The 27031-nt window shown below is 38.6% G+C and overlaps 2 protein-coding genes across 25 annotated transcripts in view; one reads left to right on the top strand and one right to left on the bottom strand.

Annotated features, from left to right (window-relative positions):
- The window catches only part of syd (JNK-interacting protein syd), a 517229-nt gene extending 505340 nt beyond the window's left edge, over positions 1–11889 (bottom strand). For all 24 annotated transcript variants that reach the window (XM_070084613.1, XM_070084636.1, XM_070084625.1 and 21 more), the window contains exons 1-2: positions 11495–11889; positions 5968–6054 (exon numbers count right to left, since the gene is read on the bottom strand). In XM_070084613.1, the coding sequence (XP_069940714.1) occupies positions 5968–6054; positions 11495–11710 (303 nt within the window). In that variant the 5' untranslated portion in view covers positions 11711–11889. The remainder of the gene's footprint in view (positions 1–5967; positions 6055–11494) is intronic.
- Positions 11890–12570: 681 nt separating this feature from the next.
- Positions 12571–27031, top strand: part of LOC128688715 (uncharacterized) — a 95069-nt gene continuing 80608 nt past the window's right edge. The window contains exons 1-4 of the mRNA XM_053776707.2: positions 12571–12767; positions 19219–19389; positions 20201–20295; positions 24429–24553. Coding sequence (XP_053632682.1) covers positions 12608–12767; positions 19219–19389; positions 20201–20295; positions 24429–24553 — 551 coding nt within the window. The 5' untranslated portion in view covers positions 12571–12607. The remainder of the gene's footprint in view (positions 12768–19218; positions 19390–20200; positions 20296–24428; positions 24554–27031) is intronic.

Raw genomic sequence — 27031 nt, 5'->3', positions numbered from 1 at the left:
GTTTCGCCACACAGTGGCTTCACCAGTCCAATACAAAGAGGAAGGCGTAAGGAGAGGAGGAGAATGAGGTAATCAGTCCCTCAACCTGGAGTCGATGTGTTCAGTCCATCAATCTTGTAGAATGTACAGCATAGGGCCGTAGACGTGGCTTATATACTGTAGTGAGGTGACGTGAAGCAGATGGAGGCGGGGTCATAGTGGTACCATCCACTAGTCGATGTAGGTCTTCGTCCAAAGGTTGAACAAGTGTTGAAGAATTCTTTGTAACAAGACCCCATGATGCTGCCGTGTCTGACAGTTGTGATGAATGGTTTGAAAAACCGACAAGTTGAAGATTGAGACACTTATGCAGCATAATAAAGATTCCCATATGCTGCATAAGTGTCTCAATCTTCAACTTGTCGGTTTTTCAAACCATTCATCACAACTGTCAGACACGGCAGCATCATGGGGTCTTGTTACAAAGAATTCTTCAACACTTGTTCAACCTTTGGACGAAGACCTACTTCGACTAGTGGATGGTACCACTATGACCCCGCCTCCATCTGCTTCACGTCACCTCACTACAGTATATAAGCCACGTCTACGGCCCTATGCTGTACATTCTACAAGATTGATGGACTGAACACATCGACTCCAGGTTGAGGGACTGATTACCTCATTCTCCTCCTCTCCTTACGCCTTCCTCTTTGTATTGGACTGATGAAGCCACTGTGTGGCGAAACGTTTCCTGAATAAAGATTCCCATATGCTGCATAAGTGTCTCAATCTATCCTATCTATCTTCGTGTCATCAGCAAATTTGCTTATGTCACTAGTAATTCCCTCGTCAAGGTCGTTTATATATATATTGTAGATCAATGGTTCAGAGAACCGACAAGTTGATAAATTAGACACATGACACATGTGCAACTCTTGGGTATCTTTATTGAGGAAACGTTTCGCCACACAGTGGCTTCATCAGTCCATACAAAGGAGAATCTTGAAGAACAGGAGGAGAATGAGGTAATCAGTCCCTTAGCCTTTAGTCGATGTGGTCAGTCCATCAATCTTGAATAGATGGGCCTAAAACTGATCCCTGCGGAACGCCACTTGTTACAGATCCTCACTCAGATTAAACCCCATTTATGCACACTCTCTGCTTCCTATTAGTGAGCCATGACTCGATCCATGACAGCATTTTTCCCCCAATGCCATGGGCAGCCACTTTCTTCAACAGTTTAGATTTAGAAAGGACATAGGAAAGTATTGGTTTGGAAATAGGGTAGTTGATGAGTGGAACAGTCTACCTAGTTGGGTTATTGAGGCTAGGACTTTGGGTAGTTTCAAATTTAGGTTGGATAAATACATGAGTGAGAGGGGTTGGATTTGAGTGGGACTTGCACATCAGAACTTATTTCTTGGGTAGCATTGAAAATTGGGTTGGGCAAATGTTTTGTTAGTGGGATGAATTTTAAAGGACCTGCCTAGTATGGGCCAACAGGCCTGCTGCAGTGGTCCTCCTTTCTTATGTTCTTATGAATGTTTGATGATATTCACAGTGCCTACCTTCTCGAAGTCTCTCAGCTTAGGATGATATATTTTATTACCTTTTATGAAATCCATCCTGTGTGGTGGAGTATGACAGGGAAAATATAGCTAGCTATTTTACTCAAAATACAACTGTCATATATATATATATATATATATATATATATATATATATATATATATATATATATATATATATATATATATATATATATATATATATATATATATATATATATATATATATATATATATATATAATATATATATATATATATATATATATATATATATATATAACAGGATAGTAGTGAAATGAATAGTACGCTGCAGATGTATTCACTTTTGCTAAATACAAAAAATAGCTCCTGGTCTCTCAGCAGAGGGCCGTCACACCCACCAATTGTGCCAAGACTTGACAATCACCGCTCTACCAGTAGAGTAAAACAGCTTACCAGCTGGAGCAGTTAAAAGCCAAGGGGGACTATGGAAAGAAGTTTGTATGAGGACCGTAAAAATGATGAGCAATTGACAATACTAGTCACCGAAGCTGGAAAAAAGCTGAAAAATTTAACAGGGGGTTTCATAGAACGAAGAGTCAGGAAACGTTATAAAAATTGCCAGTCACCCCCTCCCAACCCCCGACACAAAACATTTGACCCCGCGCATGTTAACTATGTATGAATGAAACAACGCAATCTTAACTCCGCATCTCTCCAAACTTCGTCGTACCCTTGTCCCTAGTATGACCGTGTTAAGTTGCAGGTGGTGTGGACAAGAGGCTTGGCATCGTGCCATTGTAACGTCACCGCTCAACACAGGTGTCGTCACGACAATCCCTTCCCCCCCCCCACACACACTGGTGCATACCAACATATTCCGCACTATGTTTAACACATGTTAATAGCCTCATCACCATCATAATCCCCCCCCTTCCCCCCGTACATACCAACACAATCTACACTACAGTATATTTAACAGATTCATCATACCAACACAGTGAGTGACAGTGTCTTCCATTGCAGTGGGCTGCAGAAAAACAATATGAAGTTCAACGATGAGAAATTTCAATTACTCAGATATGGTAAACATGAGGAAATTAAATCTTCGTCAGAGTACAAAACAAATTCTGACCACAAAATAGAGCGAAACGCCAACGTCAAAGACCTGGGAGTGATCATGTCGGAGGATCTCACCTTCAAGGACCATAACATTGTATCAATCGCATCTGCTAGAAAAATGACAGGATGGATAATGAGAACCTTCAAAACTAGGGATGCCAAGCCCATGATGACACTGTTCAGGTCACTTGTTCTATCTAGGCTGGAATAGTGCTGCACACTGACAGCACCTTTCAAGGCAGGTGAAATTGCGGACCTAGAAAATGTACAGAGAACCTTCACGGCGCGCATAACGGAGATAAAACACCTCAATTACTGGGAGCGCTTGAGGTTCCTGAACCTGTATTCCCTGGAACGCAGGAGGGAGAGATACATGATTATATACACCTGGAAAATCCTAGACGGACTAGTACCGAACTTGCACACGAAAATCACTCACTACGAAAGCAAAAGACTTGGCAGACGATGCACCATCCCCCCAATGAAAAGCAGGGGTGTCACTAGCACGTTAAGAGACCATACAATAAGTGTCAGGAGCCCGAGACTGTTCAACTGCCTCCCAGCATACATAAGGGGGATTACCAATAGACCCCTGGCAGTCTTCAAGCTGGCACTGGACAAGCACCTAAAGTCGGTTCCTGACCAGCCGGGCTGTGGCTCGTATGTTGGTTTGCGTGCAGCCAGCAGTAACAGCCTGGTTGATCAGGCTCTGATCCACCAGGAGGCCTGGTCACAGACCGGGCCGCGGGGGCGTTGACCCCCGGAACTCTCTCCAGGTAAACTCCAGGTACTCCAGTCTATACTACATTGTTAATCTCGCTCATCTTCACCCACTTTAGTCATTCAAGTTTTGTAAAAGCTGTATATTATGAATGTATGTAATTATGACTTCCAGCAAGCATGCGTGAGAGTGTTAGATAGGAGTGAATGGAGACGAATGGTATTTGGAACCTGACGAGCTGTTGGAGTGTGAGCAGGGTAATATTTAGTGAAGGGATTCAGGAAAACCGGTTATTTTTATACAGCCGGACTTGAGTCCTGGAAATGGGAAGTACAATGTCTGCACTTTAAAGGAGAGGTTTGGGATATTGGCAGTCTGGAGGGATATGTTGTGTATCTTTATACGTATATGCTTCTAAACTGTTGTGTTCTGGGAACTTCTGCAAAAACAGTGATTATGTATGAGTGAGGTGAAAGTGTTGAATGATGACGAAAGTATTTTCTTTTTTGGGATTTTTTCTTTCTTTTTGGGTCACCCTGCCTCGGTGGGAGACGGCCAACTTGTTGGAAAAAAAGTACAAATGAATGTATGTACATATGTATGAACATATGTATGCATGTACATATGTAAACGTATGTGATTATTTATGTGAACGTTGATTTGTTGACAATCCTTCATTACGAGTTAGTTTATAGGCTTTTTGGCTTCGAGAGGTTGGGCCAGAGCATTGGTACTGGTAGGTATTGGCTAATTTTGATGGAATTGGCAAAATTTGCGGTATCTCCCCATTCCTAAACAGATGTGACACGAAAACTGGGAGTGAGAGCTGAGGACGCTATCAAGCAAGCCACCAGCACCCTCATCATGTCATGGAAAGGCTGGTTTTAAAATCATATTAGAACCCTCCTTGCTGAAGGGCTACTGCGTTAGACCTGCTACTCGCATGGACCACGGTTCAAATACCCGTCCATTCTGTGTGTACTCACCTATATATGGTTGCAGTAGTAATCACAGCTCCTGGCCCTGCATCTCTGTTGGTCGCTCCTAGGACCACTCATGGATTCAAGAGCCTTATCGTACCTCTTCTTAAATCTGTGTATGGATCCCGCCTCTACCACTTCGCTCTCCAACTCTAAAGCTGAAGAATTATTATAACATCCCTTTGACTTGTCTGGGTTCTCAACTTACATCTGTGTCCTCTTGCTCATATTTCCCATCTCTGACACAGTCTGTCCCTGTTCACCCTGTCAAATAATCCTCTCGATATTTAGTACGTCATTATCATATCCCCCATAGGCCTTGTGCGTTTGTGCGTGTCATTGGGATGGAGTGTGAAGAGCCATGGTAGCAGTCTGCGGAGGCAATGTGGCGACCCCATACTGTTTCAGTCCTTTCCTCTAGAGACCACTTTCCTGTCATTAAGACGTCTCTTCTCCAGCCTGGTATAATTTCATACCATTTTTTCACGACGCGTGACCATAGATACATCACTAAACGGCATGAAGAACCCACATGAACCCGTGTAAGATGTATCACTCACAATATACAGAACATCACTCGTCACACAAACTCAGAACATCTGAACATGTAAGAGTACTCTGGCTTTTACTTTCATACGTGGGAAATAATACAATGACTTTGTAAACCGCTTCCTGGGCTCGTGGCAGAACTAACGTACCAAAAACTACAAGGTAATCACCATGGAAGCCTCACTCTGGTCTGTCACGCGCCCCAACACAACGTCTTGCCAACTTTATAATCATAGGAAGAAAGGGAGCACCCAACCATTTCCACTTATTCTCATGTGCAACCCACTCTCAGCATTTGCTTCAATAACTTAACTTGTCACTTAGTTCCACTAATCTACATCAGTTAGGCAAGAGGCAAAATACCATCTCCCAGCACTTTCTGTGATGGCTGACACAGATATACCATGTATTTAACTAGCAACACAACTTACTGAATACCAGAACATAGCATAATACTGTATCTGCATCTAATGTACACAAAAGATCACCAAAGATGCCTTAAGTAATGTGACAGACAAGTTCAGTAATGGAATTAAGGAGCAATGGTGTATATATTATACATCGTTATTAAATAATAATTACAGAAATGTTGGGGAACAAGAACCAGCATTACCTGGTACCAGAGTTGACATGGAGATTGGCAAAACGTGATCTGTGGCAACACTTGGACCTATCACAGTCTGGTGGATGGCTTATAAGTTCTGGGCTGGAATTCTTTAACGTCCATCGGAAAATCATTTTTGTTCATATTGTTACACTGGCTATATTTGAAATTTGTAGTTTGAAGTTGGCAATGCGGTGAGACTACCGAGAAATTTTATTCCTACGAATTAACATGGAGATGAGTTATCTAATCGAGAATAGCACTATCGTTCTCACTAGATAAGCTCTCACCAGAAGACAATAAATTTACCCGTAAATGAGGTCACAGAAGAGCCCATGCCAATACTGAGATTACACTCATGTCCTAGGCCGTAGACAAAGAAAAAAATGTTTCAAGGTAACTGTAGCTCAAATAATGTATATTGTGGGGGTAGTTGAGGGGTAATTAATAAAAGTGCATTTACCTGCTCCGAAACTTTCCTGAGCTGTTTCTCCCGTTCATACTGCGTAACCAGCTGCTCGTTATCCTCTCGCAGTAACTCCACCTCCACCTGCACCAGAGAACAATAAATGTTAGATAACAATTCTATAACTAGTATTGTGTGGGCTCGAACCCAGGTCAGCCAAGTGGCATTCCCACACATGTACCTGACGACTTGCTCGCGCAATTTCTTATGCTCACGACGGTGTGACATCTCAAGTTTGCATTATATAACCACCTATGTCTTGTGAGAATCTTTATCACATTATTCAAAGTTTACCAGCGACGCTGCCACGTTTATCTTTAATAAATGTCCCGAACTGTACACAGTTGTCATTATCCATATATTATCAGCATCACCAAGCCATTTATAACCTATTTACTTTTCTCTATTAGCATCAACATTTTAATAGTTTCTCGTTAATATTATAGATACGTATATCAATAAAGCAATCGATCACACTACTGGCTCGCAAATTGATCATAATCAACCGTGCCGATCCAATCTTGAGAGTAAACCGGCTTCAACTGCTTGTTACAGAGGGAAAAAAAGATATACCCAAAATTACTGAATAAAGTATGATAGAAAACCACTATTCACAAAGACTTGATCCAGTATCATATATCACACGGCCTCCTCAGTTTTCACATTATCTTTAAAATTTTGAATCTGTACTTTAAATAAAATATCTAAATTCGAACATGTTTCTATAAGAGGCGTGGCTGCATATATATATATATATATATATATATATATATATATATATATATATATATATATATATATATATATATATATATATATATATATATATATATATATATGTTGTGCCGAATATGTAAAACTGGTCATTTAGCAAAAACTCATTTAAAATTAAGTCCTTTATAAAATTTTCTCTTATACGTTTAAAGATATATTTTCTTCATTAGTGTTAATGTAAAAAATTTTAATTTTGCTCCAAAAGAATCTTAGAAAACTTACCTAACCTTATTATAACAAAAACAATTTATTTTAGCCTAAACCAACTAAATATATATATATATATATATATATATATATATATATATATATATATATATATATATATATATATATATATATATATATATATATATATATATATATATATATATATATATAATGTGCCGAATATGTAAAACTGGTCAATTAGCAAGAACTCATTTAAAATTAAGTCCTTTCAAAAATTTTCTGTTATACGTTTAAAGATATATTTTTTTCATTAATGTTAATGTAAAATTTTTTAATTTTGCACCAAAAGAATCTTAGAAAACTTACCAAACCTTATTATAACAAGAGCAATTTATTTCAACCTAACCCAACTGAAAATATTTTAGATGCATTTACAGTAATTTAATACTAAACAAACACAGTGAAATATATTTTTTTCGTTAGGTTCAGAATGATTTTGGCGAAATTATTGCATACACAAATTTTCGCTTGTCCTATATTGCAAGATGAGCGTTGCTATTTAAGCCAAGATCACAAATTCTGCCTATTCGGCATGACACACACACACACTATATATATATATATATATATATATATATATATATATATATATATATATATATATATATATATATATATATATATATATATATATATATATATATATAACTAAATTACATGGTATCATTCATGGCTGCGACAAGATGCCAACTTTGCCTTAATTACGGATTACAAAAACTACTTTGTGTAATGAATATACATGTAGGCCATCGAGGCGTAAATTCATCTGTACAATATCCTAAGATGATATTTTCACCCATAATATAAGGATTAAACTCTCTGCATACATACACACTTCAGTATGCTGTGTACACACATTTCACTGGTAGCAGTAGAGTAATAACAGTAGCATAACGATCATTTCAAATAATGGTAGAACTGGGGAAATGTGTTGCAGCAGCAAAGATGATACGCGAATCTTCAAGATATTTATTTCTCCATCTCCACCATCATTTAAAAATGAGTTTACACCGGGATTCAAGAATGCCCCGCTTTCCGGATTACCGTTATACAACCCGTGTCCACACATTGTATTGTTAATATTATTGGCCTGTCAAAGTTTCCAATAAGCGAAAACGTAGCGCACTAACTGCCCTTATACGTAGTTGAACGTGTATTCATTTACCTGATAAATTAGACACATGTCGGTTCTCTGAACCATTCATCTACAAACAAATTCATTTACCTAAATTAGAAGGATAAAATCGAAGATGGCTATTCCCACCTAACCAAAAAATGTATAAACATTAGTAAAATTACCAATATGCTTGGTACAAGAGTAACTAATGAAGAGCACATGATAAATTTAACAAGCTCTGAGATGAAAACAAAGCTTATGCAAGAAATTTTTCAATCATTCATGGCTGGCTAACACGTTCAGCTACATGGATGTGTTAGCTATGAATGTCAGAAAATGACTATCTTGTCTTCTCACAATACATGAGCGTATTTCCAACGTATATTCTACTGCCACACATTACCCTACCGTTTATGTAATTTGTTTAATGTAGGTTAAATATACGTAACTACTTTTGGATAATATAGGTTATATTAAATTCATCTAACCTAAAATAATATATATAATTTTGTATATTCCTTACGCTGTTCAGAAACTAGCTCAAATAAACGCGTTGGAAAGCGAACAGTTGCTTTGAGGAAGTGCTAGAATGGATTTACACGAGTCAGGGACAAGCCCTCTGGGCTTAACCAAGGTTTCCCAATCTAAGCGTTTGACCATTCCCAAGGAGCTACCCACACCAGTCCACTAACACCCAGGTATATATTTTTTTCTGCTTTGTGAGCAATGCGCTAATTACTATCTACATGGAGTCCATGGCAAGATATGTGGGGAAGTGCACAGAAGATAAAGCTAGTGAAAAGCAAGAATGCTCATAAGCCCAATTAGAAAACGGTGTCCACATCTGTGGTCCAAGACCTTTCAACCTTCTTCCGGCATTACCGTATTTTTTAAATAGTAAACAATACCATAAAGTTCATGGATAATATATGCGCACCACCTAGATACCTTTACTGTCGACAACAGAAATACTTCCAGCGCATGTAAGAAATACTGCCGAAAAAAAAGGTAATATTTTCAAGAAGAAATCGGATCAAGTCTTGCAAAAATGCACGATCAGCAAGGTTGCGATGGTTATGTAGTCCTGCAGTCGCAACATGATTGCTGAACCAGCAGTCAAGTATAGAGGTTGGCGAGTTTAGAGAGACTTGCCCATACGTCTCGCTCTGTCCACGATTTGATTCCGAGGCACCCAGATAAACAAGATTCGGCACTCAGGATAAACTTCACGAGAATGTGGCTCCCGGAATAAACACCCCAAGGATAATCTTCAAGTGGATGATACCCAGGATAATAATCACATGTAGCACTCAGGATAAACATCAAAGGCACATGTCACCCACAACAGGCATCATCGCAGGGATGTGGCACCCAGGATAATAATCATATGGATGTTGCATAAAGATAAACATCAAGTGGATGTGACATGCAGGATAAATAAGTCATCGGTGCAGCAACCAGAATCAATATCACACTGATGTGGTATCCAGGATAAACATCATGAGGATGTGATACCCAGGATAAACATCATGAGGGTGTGATACCCAGGATAAACATCATGAGGGTGTGATACCCAGGATAAACATCATGAGGATGATACCCAGGATAAACATCATGAGGGTGTGATACCCAGGATAAACATCATGAGGGTGTGATACCCAGGATAAACATCATAAGGATGTGATATCCCAGATAAACATCATGAGGATGATACCCCAGATAAACATCATGAGGATGTGACACCCAGGGTAAACATCATGATGATGTGATATCAAGTGTAAACATTACATGGATTTGACACCTAGAATAAACATCATGAGGATGTGGCACCCAAGAAAAACATCATAAAGATGTGGTACTCATGATATATGTTATGGAGATATGGCGCCTGAATAATCACACTGATGTGGTATTAAGGATAATCATCAAATGTATATGGTACCCAGGAAAAATATCATAAGGATGTGGCACCCGCTGGGGTAAGCATCATGAGGCTCTGGCATCTATGATAAAATATCATGAGGCTATGGCACCCATGATAAACATCTGAAGGATGTGCCACCTAAGAAAACATCATGCAGGTGGCACCCTGGTTAAACATCATAAAGATGTGGCACCCAGGCTAAATATCAAAATAGTAGTTGGTACCCAGGATAACCAACAGTAGGATCTAGCTCCCGGGATAAACATCATGTAGATGTGGCACCCAGAATAAACATAATTTAAATGTGGTCAGTGACTGACTTCCGACACCTTTTATGAAGCTCAGATTATTTTATATAAGTTATGGTGAACCATGCAAGAGTTGTTCACATTATTGACATTGCAAGTGCATTTCTGCTGGGCAATACATGTACAGTATTTAAATTTCTTGATGTTTCACCTATGTAAACCTTCTGAGAGCCTCCACATGTTATTATGTAAATGCAAGCACTGCTGTTGTCTGAAACTTCCTATTGTTGTCTTGGTCAGAACAGCCACTCTGATGTTACATGCTCAGAACATGTATAATTCTCAGTTATGCTGCTGTTCAGGAGAATGATGCAAAATTTAGGACTGATTGCTGTTCTGGTAGTGATGAGTACTGTACATGAAAAGCTCTTCTGTTGTACTCACTTCTCTATAAGTTCAGATTAAGTGAATATACACAGGATTATAATGGAATCAGTGGTTCAACCATGTACAAGATTTCAGAGGGGATGGACTAGCACTGACACAATGCCGTGGGTTTAGTGGCTGCTGCTAGTATCAAAGCTGTGAAAGGAGGGAGTAGTAGTCTGGTTCCTCCTGTGTGATGCAGTAGTGCGGAATTAAGCCCTGTGATGGCAAAAGTGTGTGTGATTTGACTAATTCTTGAGGTATATGCACTCTGGTTCAAGAATACTTTTTCTTTCTACCAAGACAGAAAATACAAGACACATACAGTTACCAAGGCAATGACAGTCTAGCACCACCTCATGTGCATTTTTCGTGAAAACGTTACAAAGGTCGTTAATACTTGTGTGATTCATGCTGAATTCAGTATTATGATTCTTATGCATATAAGTAACAGCACCAAAAAGTAACAGTACTGTATTCTCCCCAAAATTCTTGGACAATATTGTAACTAGATCAACAACTTTCTGAGCAACTTTGCACATATTTAGGACCCATATTTTCTGTAGTGTAATTCTGCAAATACTGTGCATCCGAAAACCTTCATTTGCATAGTGTTAGAAAAGCAAATTTGCTAAAAACTAATTTTTGATAACCAGACCCAGACCCGACGAAAACAAAATCTACTCTGCATTTCACTAAGAAAAAGCTACACACAGGATGGTACAAACTTCCGTATTTCATAAAATTAAACAAATTATGTCAAAGTATGAACAATAGGATTCCTTTGCAGCAGTGTTCTCTTACCTCATGTTCTTGGTTCTCAGTGTAGGCAAGGTCAAGACATTCCAAGATGTTGACTACTAGGGGCATTAAATCCTTGACCACATCTTCATCATACTTCACGATCATTCGTTCAAACTCCTGATAGATACTACCTGCTAGAGACTGTACTTTCTCTGACATAACGATATGGGAGTCGTCGTGAGAGTTATACACAGTCTCTCCATCCATCATATCCATCTTGGAGGTCAAGATTTTCAAACACACAATACTACAATACAGCGGCGATCTTTCAGCCGTATTCACACCTCATTTTCCCTTCACTATGAATCACAAGAGTCGTCTGCTCATCTGACATTAGTGAGTCAGTAGTAGCACTGTGTGAGGGTGGTCTCTGAATGACGTAGCACCAACACTCTCCTCTCAATGTTCCAATAATATTAACTCAACTAACAACCTATTCCTGCTAAATCCTAGTCCATAATAAACCATTTCCCCTCTACGATGACTTTAAATTACCGAGGTTGGGCCTCTCTTTTGGACAAATGGTGCTGTAATAGCTCCGATTAAACACATTGGTAAATATTTACATCTCTTTAGAAGGATTCTGTCTTTATTGATTTTCCAGTTCCAGACAATTATTATATTGAAGCTTTTGATCTTATTATTCTTATATTTCCATAATTTTTGTAACTGATTATCATTTATATCCTAATAATGGACAGCTACTGCCAATACAGCCGAGAAAGAGTATATTGACCATAACTACAAAAGCATGAACGCTTAGTAAAGTCTTGCAATCTTTTTCTTACGTTTAATATTAAAAAAAATTGCTAAATAAATGAATGCGTACTGATATGATATAAAGCCTATAGAAATTTATGTAAACATGTGATTTATGTTGACGTTTTGCGATAATCTTGTTCGATTCTCCTTAAGCAGCTTTACTCTTTATTTAATACTGGAAATAAATAAAATATCCACCATTATCAATCGGTCTCTCTCTAACCGTAAATAAAACAAGTAACACTATAAGCAGAGAACTTGCGTAATGATGCATACTGACCAATGCATATACTTAAAGGAAGACTAATACCGTAGGCAAAGATTTGGACAAGTGGAGCGCCCTTCAGAAAAATGGGTTTGCTGGCCACAAATATCCTTCGATTTTCCCGAAGGAAATTCAATATATTGCCTGTATCGTGTTGCCATGGAAGACACCTGTCAGGAGGAACACAGCGCAAGACTGTGAGGATTGGCTGTGCTAGTGGGTTTTGGGGCGACACACCAACAGCGGGTAAATTATCAAACTTCTCATTGATAACTAAAGAGATTCTGCTCTTATGATAGTTTCCCATGTAATTCCTTCCTAAAAAATGTTCATTGTCAGGTTTATTTGGTATTGAACATTGTTTTGTATTGTGCAAACCCGGCCTAAAGTAACCAAATAACTTAACCTTACTCCGTCAGCGGTAGATATGGGTCTGGCGCGCCTTTGTTTGCATTAGATTCGTCTCTGTTTACGTTTTCTGTGATTGGCCAGGATCGTCAGTATTAATCATTGATTGTCCCTGACATGCAGCATATCCCATGATTATATTCTAAAAAAAAAGATGATGATAATGTATGATTTATGAAAAGGATTTTATCTGCTTCATATAGGTGGTAGTACTCGCTAGTGGTATTTACCTAGATGTACTCTCCTGGTAGTACTCGCTAGTGGTATTTACCTAGATGTACTCTCCTGGTAGTACTCACCTAGTGGTATTTACCTAGATGTACTCGCCTGGTAGTACACGATTAGTTGTACTTACCTGGTAGTACTCGTTTAGTTGTACTCACCTGGTAGTACTTGTTTAGTTGTACTCACCTGGTAGTACACGATTAGTTGTACTTACCTGGTAGTACTCGTTTAGTTGTACTCACCTGGTAGTACTTTAGTTGTACTTACCTGGTAGTACACGATTAGTTGTACTTACCTGGTAGTACTCATTTAGTTGTACTCACCTGGTAGTACACGTTTAGTTGTACTCACCTGGTAGTACACATTTAGTTGTACTTACCTGGTAGTACTTGTTTAGTTGTACTCACCTAGTAGTGCATAATTAGTTGTACTTACCTGGTAGTACTCATTTAGTTGTACTCACCTGGTAGTACACGTTTAGTTGTACTCACCTGGTAGTACACGTTTAGTTGTACTCACCTGGTAGTACACGTTTAGTTGTACTCACCTGGTAGTACACGTTTAGTTGTACTCACCTGGTAGTACACGTTTAGTTGTACTCACCTGGTAGTACACATTTAGTTGTACTCACCTGGTAGTACTTGTTTAGTTGTACTCACCTGGTAGTACATGTTTAGTTGTACTCACCTGGTAGTGCATAATTAGTTGTACTTACCTGGTAGTACTCATTTAGTTGTACTCACCTGGTAGTACACATTTAGTTGTACTCACCTGGTAGTACACGTTTAGTTGTACTCACCTGGTAGTACACGTTTAGTTGTACTCACCTGGTAGTACACGATTAGTTGTACTTACCTGGTAGTATTCATTTAGTTGTACTCACCTGGTAGTACATGTTTAGTTGTACTCACCTGGTAGTACACATTTAGTTGTACTCACCTGGTAGTACTTGTTTAGTTGTACTCACCTGGTAGTACTTGTTTAGTTGTACTCACCTGGTAGTACTTGTTTAGTTGTACTCAACTGGTAGTACATGATTAGTTGTACTTACCTGGTAGTACTCGTTTAGTTGTACTCACCTGGTAGTACACGTTTAGTTGTACTTGCCTGGTAGTACTCATTTAGTTGTACTCACCTGGTAGTACACGTTTAGTTGTACTCACCTGGTAGTACACGTTTAGTTGTACTCACCTGTTAGTACACGTTTAGTTGTACTCACCTGGTAGTACACGTTTAGTTGTACTCACCTGGTAGTACACGTTTAGTTGTACTCACCTGGTAGTACACGTTTAGTTGTACTCACCTGGTAGTACACGTTTAGTTGTACTCACCTGGTAGTACACGATTAGTTGTACTTACCTGGTAGTACTCGTTTAGTTGTACTCACCTGGTAGTACATGTTTAGTTGTACTCACCTGGTAGTACTCATTTAGTTGTACTCACCTGGTAGTACTTGTTTAGTTGTACTTACCTGGTAGTACTTGTTTAGTTGTACTCACCTGGTAGAACAGATTTAGTTGTACTTACCTGGTAGTACTCATTTAGTTGTACTTACTGGTCATACTCATTTAGCTGTACTCACCTGGTAGTACATAGTACATAGAGCAAGGTGGTGAAAATAACAAGCAGTTTAGGTAATGAAATATTGACTGTGATATGGAAGGGAGGGAGAGTGGACGTGTTGGCAGCTGGGTCTATGACATACAACATCAATCATAGAATAGACGATAGGTAAAAGAGGTATGGTAAGTGGTGATTGAGGCATCTGTAGAAAGGATGAAGTTTGAGGCCAAAAAGTGAACTGTATCAGGATATAATAGCACCACCACTTTTATATCGGTGTGAAGTATGGTCTTTAAACATTGCAGTGAAGAGAGGTTGGAAGCAGTGAAAATGTCATGCCTGGGAGCAATGTGTGGTGTGAATGTTATTAAATAAGACTGCAGAAATTTGAAGATGGTGTAGGGTTTCGAAAGGTGTATGTAATTTGAAGAGGAGGGGGGTTGTTGAGGTGATTTGATCATTAGGAAGAATGACAAAGAAAGTACAGTAAGATAAGAGATAAGAAATTGTTTGGATTTTTAACCTCAAGAGGGTTAGCCACCCAAGATAAACCCAAGAAAGTCAGTGCATCATTGAGGACTGACTGTCTTATATCCATTGGGGTCTTTTAATCTTGTCCCCCAGGATACGACCCATACCAGTCGATTAACACCCACATACGTACTTGCTTGCTAGGTGAACAGGGACAGCAAGTGTAAGGAAACACCCGCAACATTTCCATACGGCAGGGAATCGAGCCATGGACACTCAGTGTGTAAGACGAGAGTTTTTACCTATCAGGCCACTGGACACCATAATGTACATAGATCCAGGATGAAGAGGAGAGTACTAGTTCCAAGAAGGGTTGGAGGGAGGGAGTGAAGGTTTTATATACAGTAAGTAGCAGAGACTTGAGCATCCAGCAGGTATTTGTGAGTACCGTATTTTGCGGCATATTAGATGCATTTTTTTTCTATAAAATGTCCCCAAAAACCACCCTGTGTCCTATAAACTGAAGGTAAGTGACAAGAGCTATAAGTTTGAGGTGTGGGGTGGGCTGTAGCTCTCTCGGTTACGTCCAATGCCAACCCACTGAAACTAAAACAAGTCTTATAAGCCATGAAATATGGTACATTTGATTGGAATGATACAAGATGAGAGTTTTTAGGGTTTAATGTGCTGTTGGAGTGTGAACAAGGTACTAACATTTATGAAAGGATTTTAGGGAAATTGGTACCTGGGTTTTAGTTCTGGAGGTGGGATATATAGTGCCTACATTCTGAAGGATCAGTGTGGGACGTTTCTGTTAAGAAGGTCATTTGAATTGTGATGTCTGCACACTTCTAGTACATATATCCATCATTACTCTCACCAAAACCTGGCTAAAGCCTGATACTACAGATGTCTATGCCATTCCTGGTTACACAGCCATACACAACTGTAGGCCAGATCAACAAGGGGGTGGCACAGCTATATACTACTCAGACCAACTAGAATGTACCACTAATACTTGCACAAGGGATGAACATGGGGAATATATAATAGCTAAATTCAAATCCAGATACCTACAAAAACCTCTCACAGTGATAAACATCTACAGAGTACCACAGTCAAACATTAGCCGTTTTAGTGACAACCTAGGAAGTATGATAACTGATGCACGCATGAACAAAGATCACTTGCTGCTCTCAGGTGACTTCATTATAAATCTCCTGCAAGACCAAGACCCACACGTTACTGAATTCACAAACACTATGAGTAACTGCATGTTGCTACCAACAGTAACAAAACCTACAAGAGTTAGAGACTAGTGTTTCCCTACTAGACCACATCTGGACCAACACTATATCCCCTTTAAAATCAGGCATAATCACAGATAATACCACAGATCACTACCCTACCTTCCTCATCACAAACCTTGGCAAATTACCCCAAGACACTACTAAAGTCACTTTCAGACTTCACAATGAGGCAGCCATTAATAACTTCACAGCAGCATTGACGAACATTGACTGGCACACTGAGCTAGAAATCCATACAGATATTGACGAATGTATTAATAATTTTCTAAAAAAGACCCAATACCTTTATAACAAGCACTGCCCCCAAAAAACTAAACAGATGACAGCTAAGAGACTGAACAGTCCCTGGCTAGCACCCAGCATCCTCAAATCCATAAATACAAAGCACCTATACGAGAAACGGTACAGAATGGGTCACATAACCAGAGACCAAACAAAACGTTACTCGTCAATCCTAACCAGCCTGATAAGAAGGGCTAAAAAACTGTATTATGAGAACAGATTATCCAACTTATGAGGTGATATAAAAAAGACCTGGAAAACCCTATCAGCAATTCTAGGAACAAAAAAGATATCACGAAATGGCGAAATTGAATTAACAAAACCAGATGAACCCCAACTCCCACCAACTGAAACATCAAACAGACTCCATAATTTCTTCTCCACTATAGGAAAAAACCTTGCCAATAAAATCCCAAGCTCAGATACCCCACCCAATGACTACCTCACTGGCAACTACCCGAACACACTGTTCCTAGCTCCGACTAACCCTACTGAAGTCTCCCTTATTATCAACACGCTAAAAAACAAGACAGGAGATTTAAATACCTTACCACCCTTTATATACAAAAAAGCGTCAAAAGTGCTATCACCAATCATTGCAACACTCTTTAACAAATCCATAGAATCCTCTATCTTCCCTACAGTTCTCAAAATAGCAAGGGTCACCCTGCCCCATAAAGGAGGAGACCAAACAGGCTTGAATAACTATAGGCCAATATCCAACTTACACCCTCTCTCTAAAATCTTTGAAAAATTAATTCATAAGCGAATCTATTCCTACCTCATCTCCCACAACATACTCAACCCCTGTCAATTTGGGTTCAGGCCTAATAAAACTACTAATGATGCTATTATACACATGCTAGAACACATATACACTGTAATAGAGAAAAAAGAAGTCCCACTGGGGATCTTCATAGACTTACATAAAGCTTTTGATACAGTTGACCATGACTTGCTCCATATAAAATTGTCGCACTACGGTATAAGAGGGCACTCCCTCAACTACCTAAAGTCTTACCTCAGCAACAGAAGCCAATATGTGTACACAAATGGGGCAAACTCTTCCGCACAGCCAATTACAGTTGGTGTCCCACAGGGAAGTGCCCTAGGCCCTCTTCTCTTTCTCATATACATAAATGACCTACCAAATGCATCGCAACTACTCAAGCCCACACTGTTTGCAGATGACACTACATACGTCTTCTCTCACCCGAGCCCAGTCACGCTAGCCAATACTGTAAATACTGAATTACAGAAAATATCTACCTGGATGAGTACTAACAAACTTACTCTAAACATTGACAAAAAATATTTCATTCAGTTTGGTAACAGAGCTACAGACGTCCCTCTTAACATAACGATAAACGGTTCACCTATCACAAAACTCACAGAGGGAAAATTCTTAGGAATCCACCTTGATAATAGACTCAAATTTCAAACACATATACAACAAATTTCCAAAAAAATTTCCAAGATCGTAGGCATACTATCGAAGATACGGTACTATGTTCCAAAGTCAGCCCTCCTGGCCCTATATCACTCACTTATTTACCCCTATCTCACCTATGGAATTTGTGCATGGGGCTCAGACCATTAATTACCCAACAAAAGGCTGCAGTCAGAATGATAACAAATTCCCACTACAGGCAGCACACTCCACCAATATTCAAAACTCTAAACCTACTCACAATTCAAAACATCCATACTTATTACTGCACCTACTACATTCATAGAACACTTAATTCTGATATAAACCCTCCCCTCAAACGTCTCCTTACCAACCTCAACAGAACACACGACCATAACACAAGGCACAGATCACTCTTTGATGTTCCTCAAGTCCATCTCACGCTATGCAAAAACTCAATACACATAAAAGGCCCTAAAATCTGGAATTCATTACCTGTGAATATAAAAGAAACACTGTCTGTTTATAAATTCATGTCTCTTCTCAAAAATCACTTACTCACCCACAGCTAAATAAATACTGAACAATTGTATCTCATAAATGTCTAACCTGTGACCCAATCAAACTTTATTTTTTAATTACATTACCTAACATTCTACTGAATGCTCAGCAACACAGTAAATGACCATATGACCTGTCTTTGTAATACTCATTTGTGCTAAATTGTTATCTGTTTACAATAATGTTTTTACCACTGAATATATCATTGCTTAGCTAATCTTAAGTTAATTTTAAGCCTGCTCATAATGCTCTGCATACAAGGGGCTTTGGCATGTTGCACTGCAATAACTTTGTACGTCACTGTACCATGTTCAAATTAATAAATAAATAAAAAACTAAATAGATGTTGAATAAGAGTAATGGTAGTGCTTTTTTCTTTTCTTGTGATGGGTCATCTCCTTGGTAGGAGATGACCAATAGGTCATCTCCTGCCAAAGTAGTAGATTAAAAAATAAACATGTTTCAGCACCACAGCTCATCCACAATGGAAAACTTGACTTCCTCATGTTCGACTACCTCTCCGAGATCACAATGTCCCTACTTACTGCTGCTCATGCAAAGAAACCGGAGTTTGGCTATGCTCCAGATTTTGTCCTCTTTGCCATAGGACCACATTTAAATGAAATAAAAAGAAGAGGTGAGTGTGTGTTATTTGATTTTGTGATCAAGATAAAGCATAATACTATATAATTAGTTATAAGTGTATGAATATCTTAAACACTTTTTTTATGCAAAGGGCAGCAAACAAGTACATCATATTTAATCTAGAAAAGAGTCCAGTAACCTGCATCTTTCAAGTTTTGATGTAAATTAGCAGTATTTGGGGCTTGTTTTATAACTGAATTTTGTAGTCCATTGAAGCAGATACAATACAAACATTACCTGCAGTTGAGCTTCCACTGTAAATGGCCTCTGCAGGCTTTTCCGTATTAATATTAATACTATAGCACTCAAACTATTATGTGAACTGAGTTTCATTAGAAAATCCAAATTTATACATTTCTCAGTCCAGGTTTCTGAAGGTTATAATTATATATCTTAGTAAATGAAAAATATCTTTTCCTTCGTTTGCTAATCATTTCAGTATAATTGACCATATGACAAGTAACACTGATACTGGTTGGTAGTTAAGACATAGGCAACATTTAGGCAACTCTATTCCGAAACGTTTTGCCTACACAGTAGGCTTCTTCAGTTGAGTACAAAAAGTAGGCAGGAGCAGTAGAGATGTGAAGACGATGTAATCAGTCTACTGCTCCTGCCTACTTTCTGTACTCGACTGAAGAAGCCTACTGTATAGGCGAAACGTTTCGGAATAAAGTTGCCTAAATGTTGCCTATGTGTCTTAACTACCATCCTATCGGTATTGTATACCATTTTGATATTCACTGATACTGGTTCCATGTCTTTCGTTAATAGTAGTTGAACTATTGTAACTGTTTTTCCAGGCATTAGAGTACTGAGCAATGCTGGAGGCATCAACCCTGAGGGCTGTGCTATAGCCTTAAGACAAGCTGCTGGCAAGTCTGGTGTAGATTTAAAGGTTAGACATTGTATGACATGTGTAAATGGGCTTAATGTGATTTTCTTCCCTGTGACTGTGAAAATCAAGAAAATGTATCTTTTTAACAAACGTCTAGTAGCATCATGAAAGCCGTGAAGTAATTGATGTTCGAATAAACTTGTAAATAATTTCTCTAGGGTGGTTCTTCATAATGTGTGCTATAAATTACCAGGCACAAATAAAAAATTCTTTAGCCTCATTTATTTTTTGTTTCATTATTTTAAATTCAGAATTGTTTTTTTTTTTTTTTGTTTTTTTTTTTTGTTTTGAGATGATCATTTTGCTTGTCTTTGGCAGCAGTCATTGACTTCTTTCATATAAAAACAATATGTACTATACTGTACTTGTACTGTATTTAGTGGTTATATGGAGTGACAAAACGTTAAATTGAAGAGAAAGAGTATGTATAAAGTCAGGCATACAGTATTTGATAAAACCAGCAGAATTTATTGTTCTTGTATGGCAGTAAAGATGATGTGGTATGCTGTTGTATTAACTTTTATATAAGAGTTAAGAGAAATCACTGCAAATTTTTAAATGACATTGAAATCTAGAATACCTGTAATTATAAATCAGCATCTTTTATGCATACAGGATAACTGAGAACATTTTAAAAAAATATTACTTTATATGAGCTTACCTAAAAATTGTCCCAGAAAACAGTTCCTGAGCCCTGATGTATAATCTGTTTAATTGCACCCCTCAAGGAAGGTTCCTTGATGTTGGTGAGGGGCTCTTGATTTAGGGAATTGGATCTGTGCTCCAGTTTCCCAAATTAAGCCTGAATGCCTTCCACATCCCCCCCCCCAGGCGCTGTATAATCCTCTGGGTTTAGCGCTTCCCCCTTGATTATAATAATAATAATGTTTAATTGCAGAAAAATGTCACATATTTTTGTTTTTCAAGCTACAGCACTTTCATTCAAAAGCTCACCATCAGTCCAAATTATGCAGATGAACAATTACTTTTCACTGGCTAACTTGTTTTGTTCTGATTTTTACTATTTTTTTTTTCTGATTTATGCTGTGACACCTAGTATTAGTGCACAGCCATACAATAAGAAGTGTATTTGTGCAGCTGCTACTGGTACTCTGTAAAGCTTTTTGTGGGTGTACAGAATGAGTGAAATTACCAGAGGGATTTACAGTGATAACAAAGACAAAAGCCTCCCACTTACTGATTGCAGTTTTTAGCCATGATATGATAATGGTTTAGTTATCTGATTTAGATAATGAAAATACCATTCATACAGCACTGTATAGTAATATAGTAAGGGGTTTCCTTTTATTAAAAACAAAATATTTTGGCAGATAGATTATGAATGCCCTATACAATTTGTTGTATGTAGTAACACATGTATTCCATGTACTGTACTCTCAAATACCTGTATTTGAAATTATTAGAGAATTAACCTGTTTCATTGCTGTTTAATTTGTGTAGCTGCTGATTAATTTGCAGGCACTGCCCTTCTCACTTCTTGGACTCAAGTTTCCCTGAATCTCTTCACTAAAGCTATCTTGTTCACACTCTAACATTACATCCATTTACAAACCACTTACATCCATTAATAATAATAATAAATGTTTATATCCTTGCAAAGCTTACAATGTATGCTTTACATATTATTTTTTTTATTATTATCACACTGGCCGATTCCCACCAAGGCAGGGTGGCCCGAGAAAGAAAAACTTTCACCATCATTCACTCCATCACTGTCTTGCCAGAAGGGTGCTTTACACTACAGTTTTTAAACTGCAACATTTACACCCCTCCTTCAGAGTGCAGGCACTGTACTTCCCATCTCCAGGACTCAAGTCCGGCTTGCCGGTTTCCCTGAACCCCTTCATAAATGTTACTTTGCTCACACTCCAACAGCACGTCAAGTATTAAAAACCATTTGTCTCCATTCACTTCTATCAAACACGCTCACGCTTGCATGCTGGAAGTCCAAGCCCCTCGCACACAAAACCTCCTTTACCCCCTCCCTCCAACCTTTCCTAGGCTGACCCCTACCACGCCTTCCTTCCACTACAGACTGATACACTCTTGAAGTCACTGTTTTGCTCCATTCTCTCTACATGTCCGAACCACCTCAACAACCCTTCCTCAGCCCTCTGGACAACAGTTTTGGTAATCCCGCACCTCCTCCTAACTTCCAAACTACGAATTCTCTGCATTATATTCACACCACACATTGCCCTCAGACATGACATCTCCACTGCCTCCAGCCTTCTCCTCGCTGCAACATTCATCACCCATGCTTCACACCCATATAAGAGCGTTGGTAAAACTATACTCTCATACATTCCCCTCTTTGCCTCCAAGGACAAAGTTCTTTGTCTCCAAAGACTCCTAAGTGCACCACTCACCCTTTTCCCCTCATCAATTCTATGATTCACCTCATCTTTCATAGACCCATCCGCTGACACGTCCACTCCCAAATATCTGAATACATTCACCTCCTCCATACTTTCTCCCTCCAATCTGATATCCAATCTTTCAACACCTAATATTTTTGTTATCCTCATAACCTTACTCTTTCCTGTATTCACTTTTAATTTTCTTCTTTTGCACACCCTACCAAATTCATCCACCAATCTCTGCAACTTCTCTTCAGAATCTCCCAAGAGCACAGTGTCATCAGCAAAGAGCAACTGTGATAACTCCCACTTTATGTGTGATTGTTTATCTTTTAACTCCACACCTTTTGCCAAGACCCTCGCATTTACTTCTCTTACAACCCCATCTATAAATATATTAAACAACCATGGTGACATCACACATCCTTGTCTAAGGCCTACTTTTACTGGGAAATAATTTCCCTCTTTCCTACATACTCTAACTTGAGCCTCACTATCCTCGTAAAAACTCTTCACTGCTTTCAGTAACCTACCTCCTACACCATACACCTGCAACATCTGCCACATTGCCCCCCTATCCACCCTGTCATACCCCTTTTCCAAATCCATAAATGCCACAAAGACCTCTTTAGCCTTATCTAAATACTGTTCACTTATATGTTTCACTGTAAACACCTGGTCCACACACCCCCTACCTTTCCTAAAGTCTCCTTGTTCATCTGCTATCCTATTCTCCGTCTTACTGTTAATTCTTTCAATAATAACTCTACCATACACTTAACCAGGTACACTCAACAGACTTCTTCTTTCTTTCAACACACCGGCCGTATCCCACCGAGGCGGGGTGGCCCAAAAGGAAAAACGAAAGTTTCTCCTTTTACATTTAGTAATATATACAGGAGAAGAGGTTACTAGCCCCTTGCTCCCGGCATTTGTCGCCTCTTACAACACGCATGGCTTACGGAGGAAGAATTCTGTTCCACTTCCCCATGGAGATAAGAGGAAATAAACAAGAATAAGAACTAGAAAGAAAATAGAAGAAAACCCAGAGGGGTGTGTATATATGTGCTTGTACATGTATGTGTAGTGTGACCTAAGTGTAAGTAGAAGTAGTAAGACGTACCTGAAATCTTGCATGTTCATGAGACAGAAAAAAGGACACCAGCAATCCTACCATCATGTAAAACAATTACAGGCTTTCGTTTTACACTCACTTGGCAGGACGGTAGTACCTCCCTGGGCGGTTGCTGTCTACCAACCTACTACCTATAACTCAACAGACTTATCCCCCTATAATTTTTGCACTCTCTTTTGTCCCCTTTGCCTTTATACAAAGGAACTATGCATGCTCTCTGCCAATCCCTAATTACATGGAAGGTTTCTAGCATGCCTAGGCACTCACACATGCCTAGTGAATGTTCAAGCACCTGCAACTTTTACCACCTCCCTCCAACCATTCCTGAGACAACCCCAACCTCTTCTACCTTAAACCCCAGATTTGTACATCTCTTTATCAACCTCTTTCCATCCTCTCTACATGCCAAAACCATTTCAACAACCCCTCCTCAGCCCATTGAACTATGTCCTTGGTGATCCCATATTGCCTTGCAATTTCTGTGCTCTGAATTATCTGCATAATATTCACACCACACATTTCTCTCAAACATGATGTCTCCAATGCCTTTAGCCTCCTGTAATTATCTCTTCTAATTACACATATTATAGTTCATTAACCTTACATAAACCCAACAGGTGGCAGTTGTCACAGGAGATAACTTAATGCCCAGGAAGGAGGAGTTGGTATCGTCTGGAGTGCCAGATATGAAGAGTGGCCTTCCACTGCCACAAACTGTCCATAGCATGAATGCTTACCTTGGGTAATTATTGGTGCATTATTATTGGTTTTAGGTAAATTTGTGGAACCAAATGGGAAATCATTCACTGAACAAGAAATAGAAAAATAAAATGATTATATAGAGAACCTGCAGGAATTTTTTTAAGGACATTTGAAAAAACTGTGTATATTTAATTAAATAAACTGTCATGTATAGAAGAAAAGACACACAGAGCCAGCATTTATTGCAAAAGTATTTTGCTTTGTGTAGAGCTTTATCAGATCAAACTTCATAAAGCACTGTAGCAAAACATCACAGTGAACGCTTGCTCTACACCTGTGTCGTTTTTGCCTTTGTATCCTGTCAGGTATAACCGAAAGTATAATTGATATGATTGAGGCTGGAGTTTGAAAGGCTGTGTGGGAACATTTTTTGACTGGTAATTGGAGGGCTTGCATGGGGCTTTTCAAAATACATGACTGTGAAAAAGGAGAGTGAGCCAGAAATGGACTTATAGACAATGCTTAGAGGATTTACTATACTTAAATTAATTATTTATAATTAAATTGCAAAAAAAGTACTTATCTGTATCCTCTGAAACTGTGTTCCCGTCTAGGGATTACTCTTTTTTCGGGAGGGTAAAACTGGGATTCATCCCTGGTATAATAGCCATTACTGGGATTTAATGAACTTTTCAGAAGTTTACTAAAGCCACATATAGGAGGATACTGTTTTATAGCACTGTGCTTTATGTCATTTCACTAATGCAGAGGGTTTCAATTATACCCATTCTTCATTTATTCAGACTTCCTACAATAAATATGTTCACCACTCGCTATACTTGTCCTGTGTCCTGACAAACCTTACCAAACCAAACCAACCGCTTGTTCAAAGCCAAAGACGAATATATTTTACAGTAATATATGTACTGTATATGCAGTTTTAGGCCTAGCTCTATTGCTCACTTACTATATAATAGTGTAAATATTTTATCAGGCTTTTATATGCATTTGAAAGCAAACAAAAAGGCTATGATTCACTTAACAATGATTTTTGCTGTGCAGCAGTAGCCTGGAACCTAACCTGCCGTATAAGCAGGTTCTCCTGTATTAAAGAAGGCTCTTTTTCAGTGACAATAGATGTCTTAATCGTCTCTGAGGAAAAGAACAAAATGTGTGCCCTGGCATTGCCTTGTCTTGTACAGTATTTTTGAAAGCTTAATTTGATATGTTTATTATGTACCCTATACTGTGGGGAGAAATCAGAGATAACAGAGGAAAACAATGGGTCTAGAGATTAGGGCCACATTATACAAAAGATATTGTAATTGATAATTTTTTTATTAAGTCAGTTTCTTGCTTTGCATTTTCTTACTGTATTGCCTTTCTCCAGAAGTATAGTGATTGTAATTTATTTAAATAAGAATCTTAGTGGCATGCAATTTTTTTGTTCTTGTACAGTGCTTATGCAAACTAATAAGAATTATTAACCTCAATGGGAAACGGCCGACGTGTTAAAAAAAAAAAAAGTGCTCATCATAAGAGGTGACTAAAATGTCAGGAGCAAGGAACTGGTAACCCCTTCTGTATAAATTACTAAATTTAAAAAGAAAAAATGTCCATTTTTAATTTTAGGTCCCCCTGCCTCGGTAGGATTGGCCGGTGTGTTGAAAAAATATATACACCTACCATCCAACTTACGATCGAGTTCGGTTCCAAGAAACCGGTCGTAAGTCGAAATGGTCGTAGTCGAACTTTACTACTGAGTATCAACAAAACATTTTTGTAATGACTATTTTATTGTTTTATTTTGGTATTTCATGTTTTACTTTACTTTTTATATTGTTAGTACTGTATTTTATACTGTAAGGTTTAGGATAAACACTGTGTACAACACAAATAGTTGTTTATTTCCCAGAAATTTGGCATAAAAAACACTGTCGTAAGTCGAGTGGTCGTAAGTCGAGCAGGTCGTAAGTCGGATGGTAGGTGTATACAGTGGAACCTCTACTTACAAGTGCATCCACATGCGAGTTTTTCCAAATACGAGCAGTCGCTCTGTCGATTTTTTGCTTCCAGACGTGAGCGAAATTTCCAGATGCGAGCGGGCCTCAAGGGAGGTTCCTTTTGGATCTCAGTTGTTTGTTGGACTATCTTATTGAAACTTGGGCAATGTATGATAGAAAGATGCTCAGGTTGTTCTTCAACTCTATATATCTTTGGTTAGGCCTCATTTAGATTATGCTGTGCAGTTTCGGTCACCGTAATACAGAATGGATATATGTAAATGCACTGGAAAACATACAAAGGAGGATTACAAAATTGATCCCATGTATCAGAAATCTTCCCTATGAGGATAGACTGAGGGCCCTGAATCTACACACTCTAGAAAGGCGTAGAATTAGAGGGGATATGATTGAGGTGTATAAATGGAAAACAGGAATTAATAATGGGGATGTAAATAGCGTGCTAAAAATATCTAACATAAACAGGACTTGCAGCACTGGTTTTAAATTTGAAA

Source organism: Cherax quadricarinatus, chromosome 13, assembly GCF_038502225.1.
Source record: "Cherax quadricarinatus isolate ZL_2023a chromosome 13, ASM3850222v1, whole genome shotgun sequence".
Lineage (NCBI taxonomy): Eukaryota > Metazoa > Arthropoda > Malacostraca > Decapoda > Parastacidae > Cherax > Cherax quadricarinatus.
This window is presented reverse-complemented; position numbering and strand designations above follow the sequence as displayed.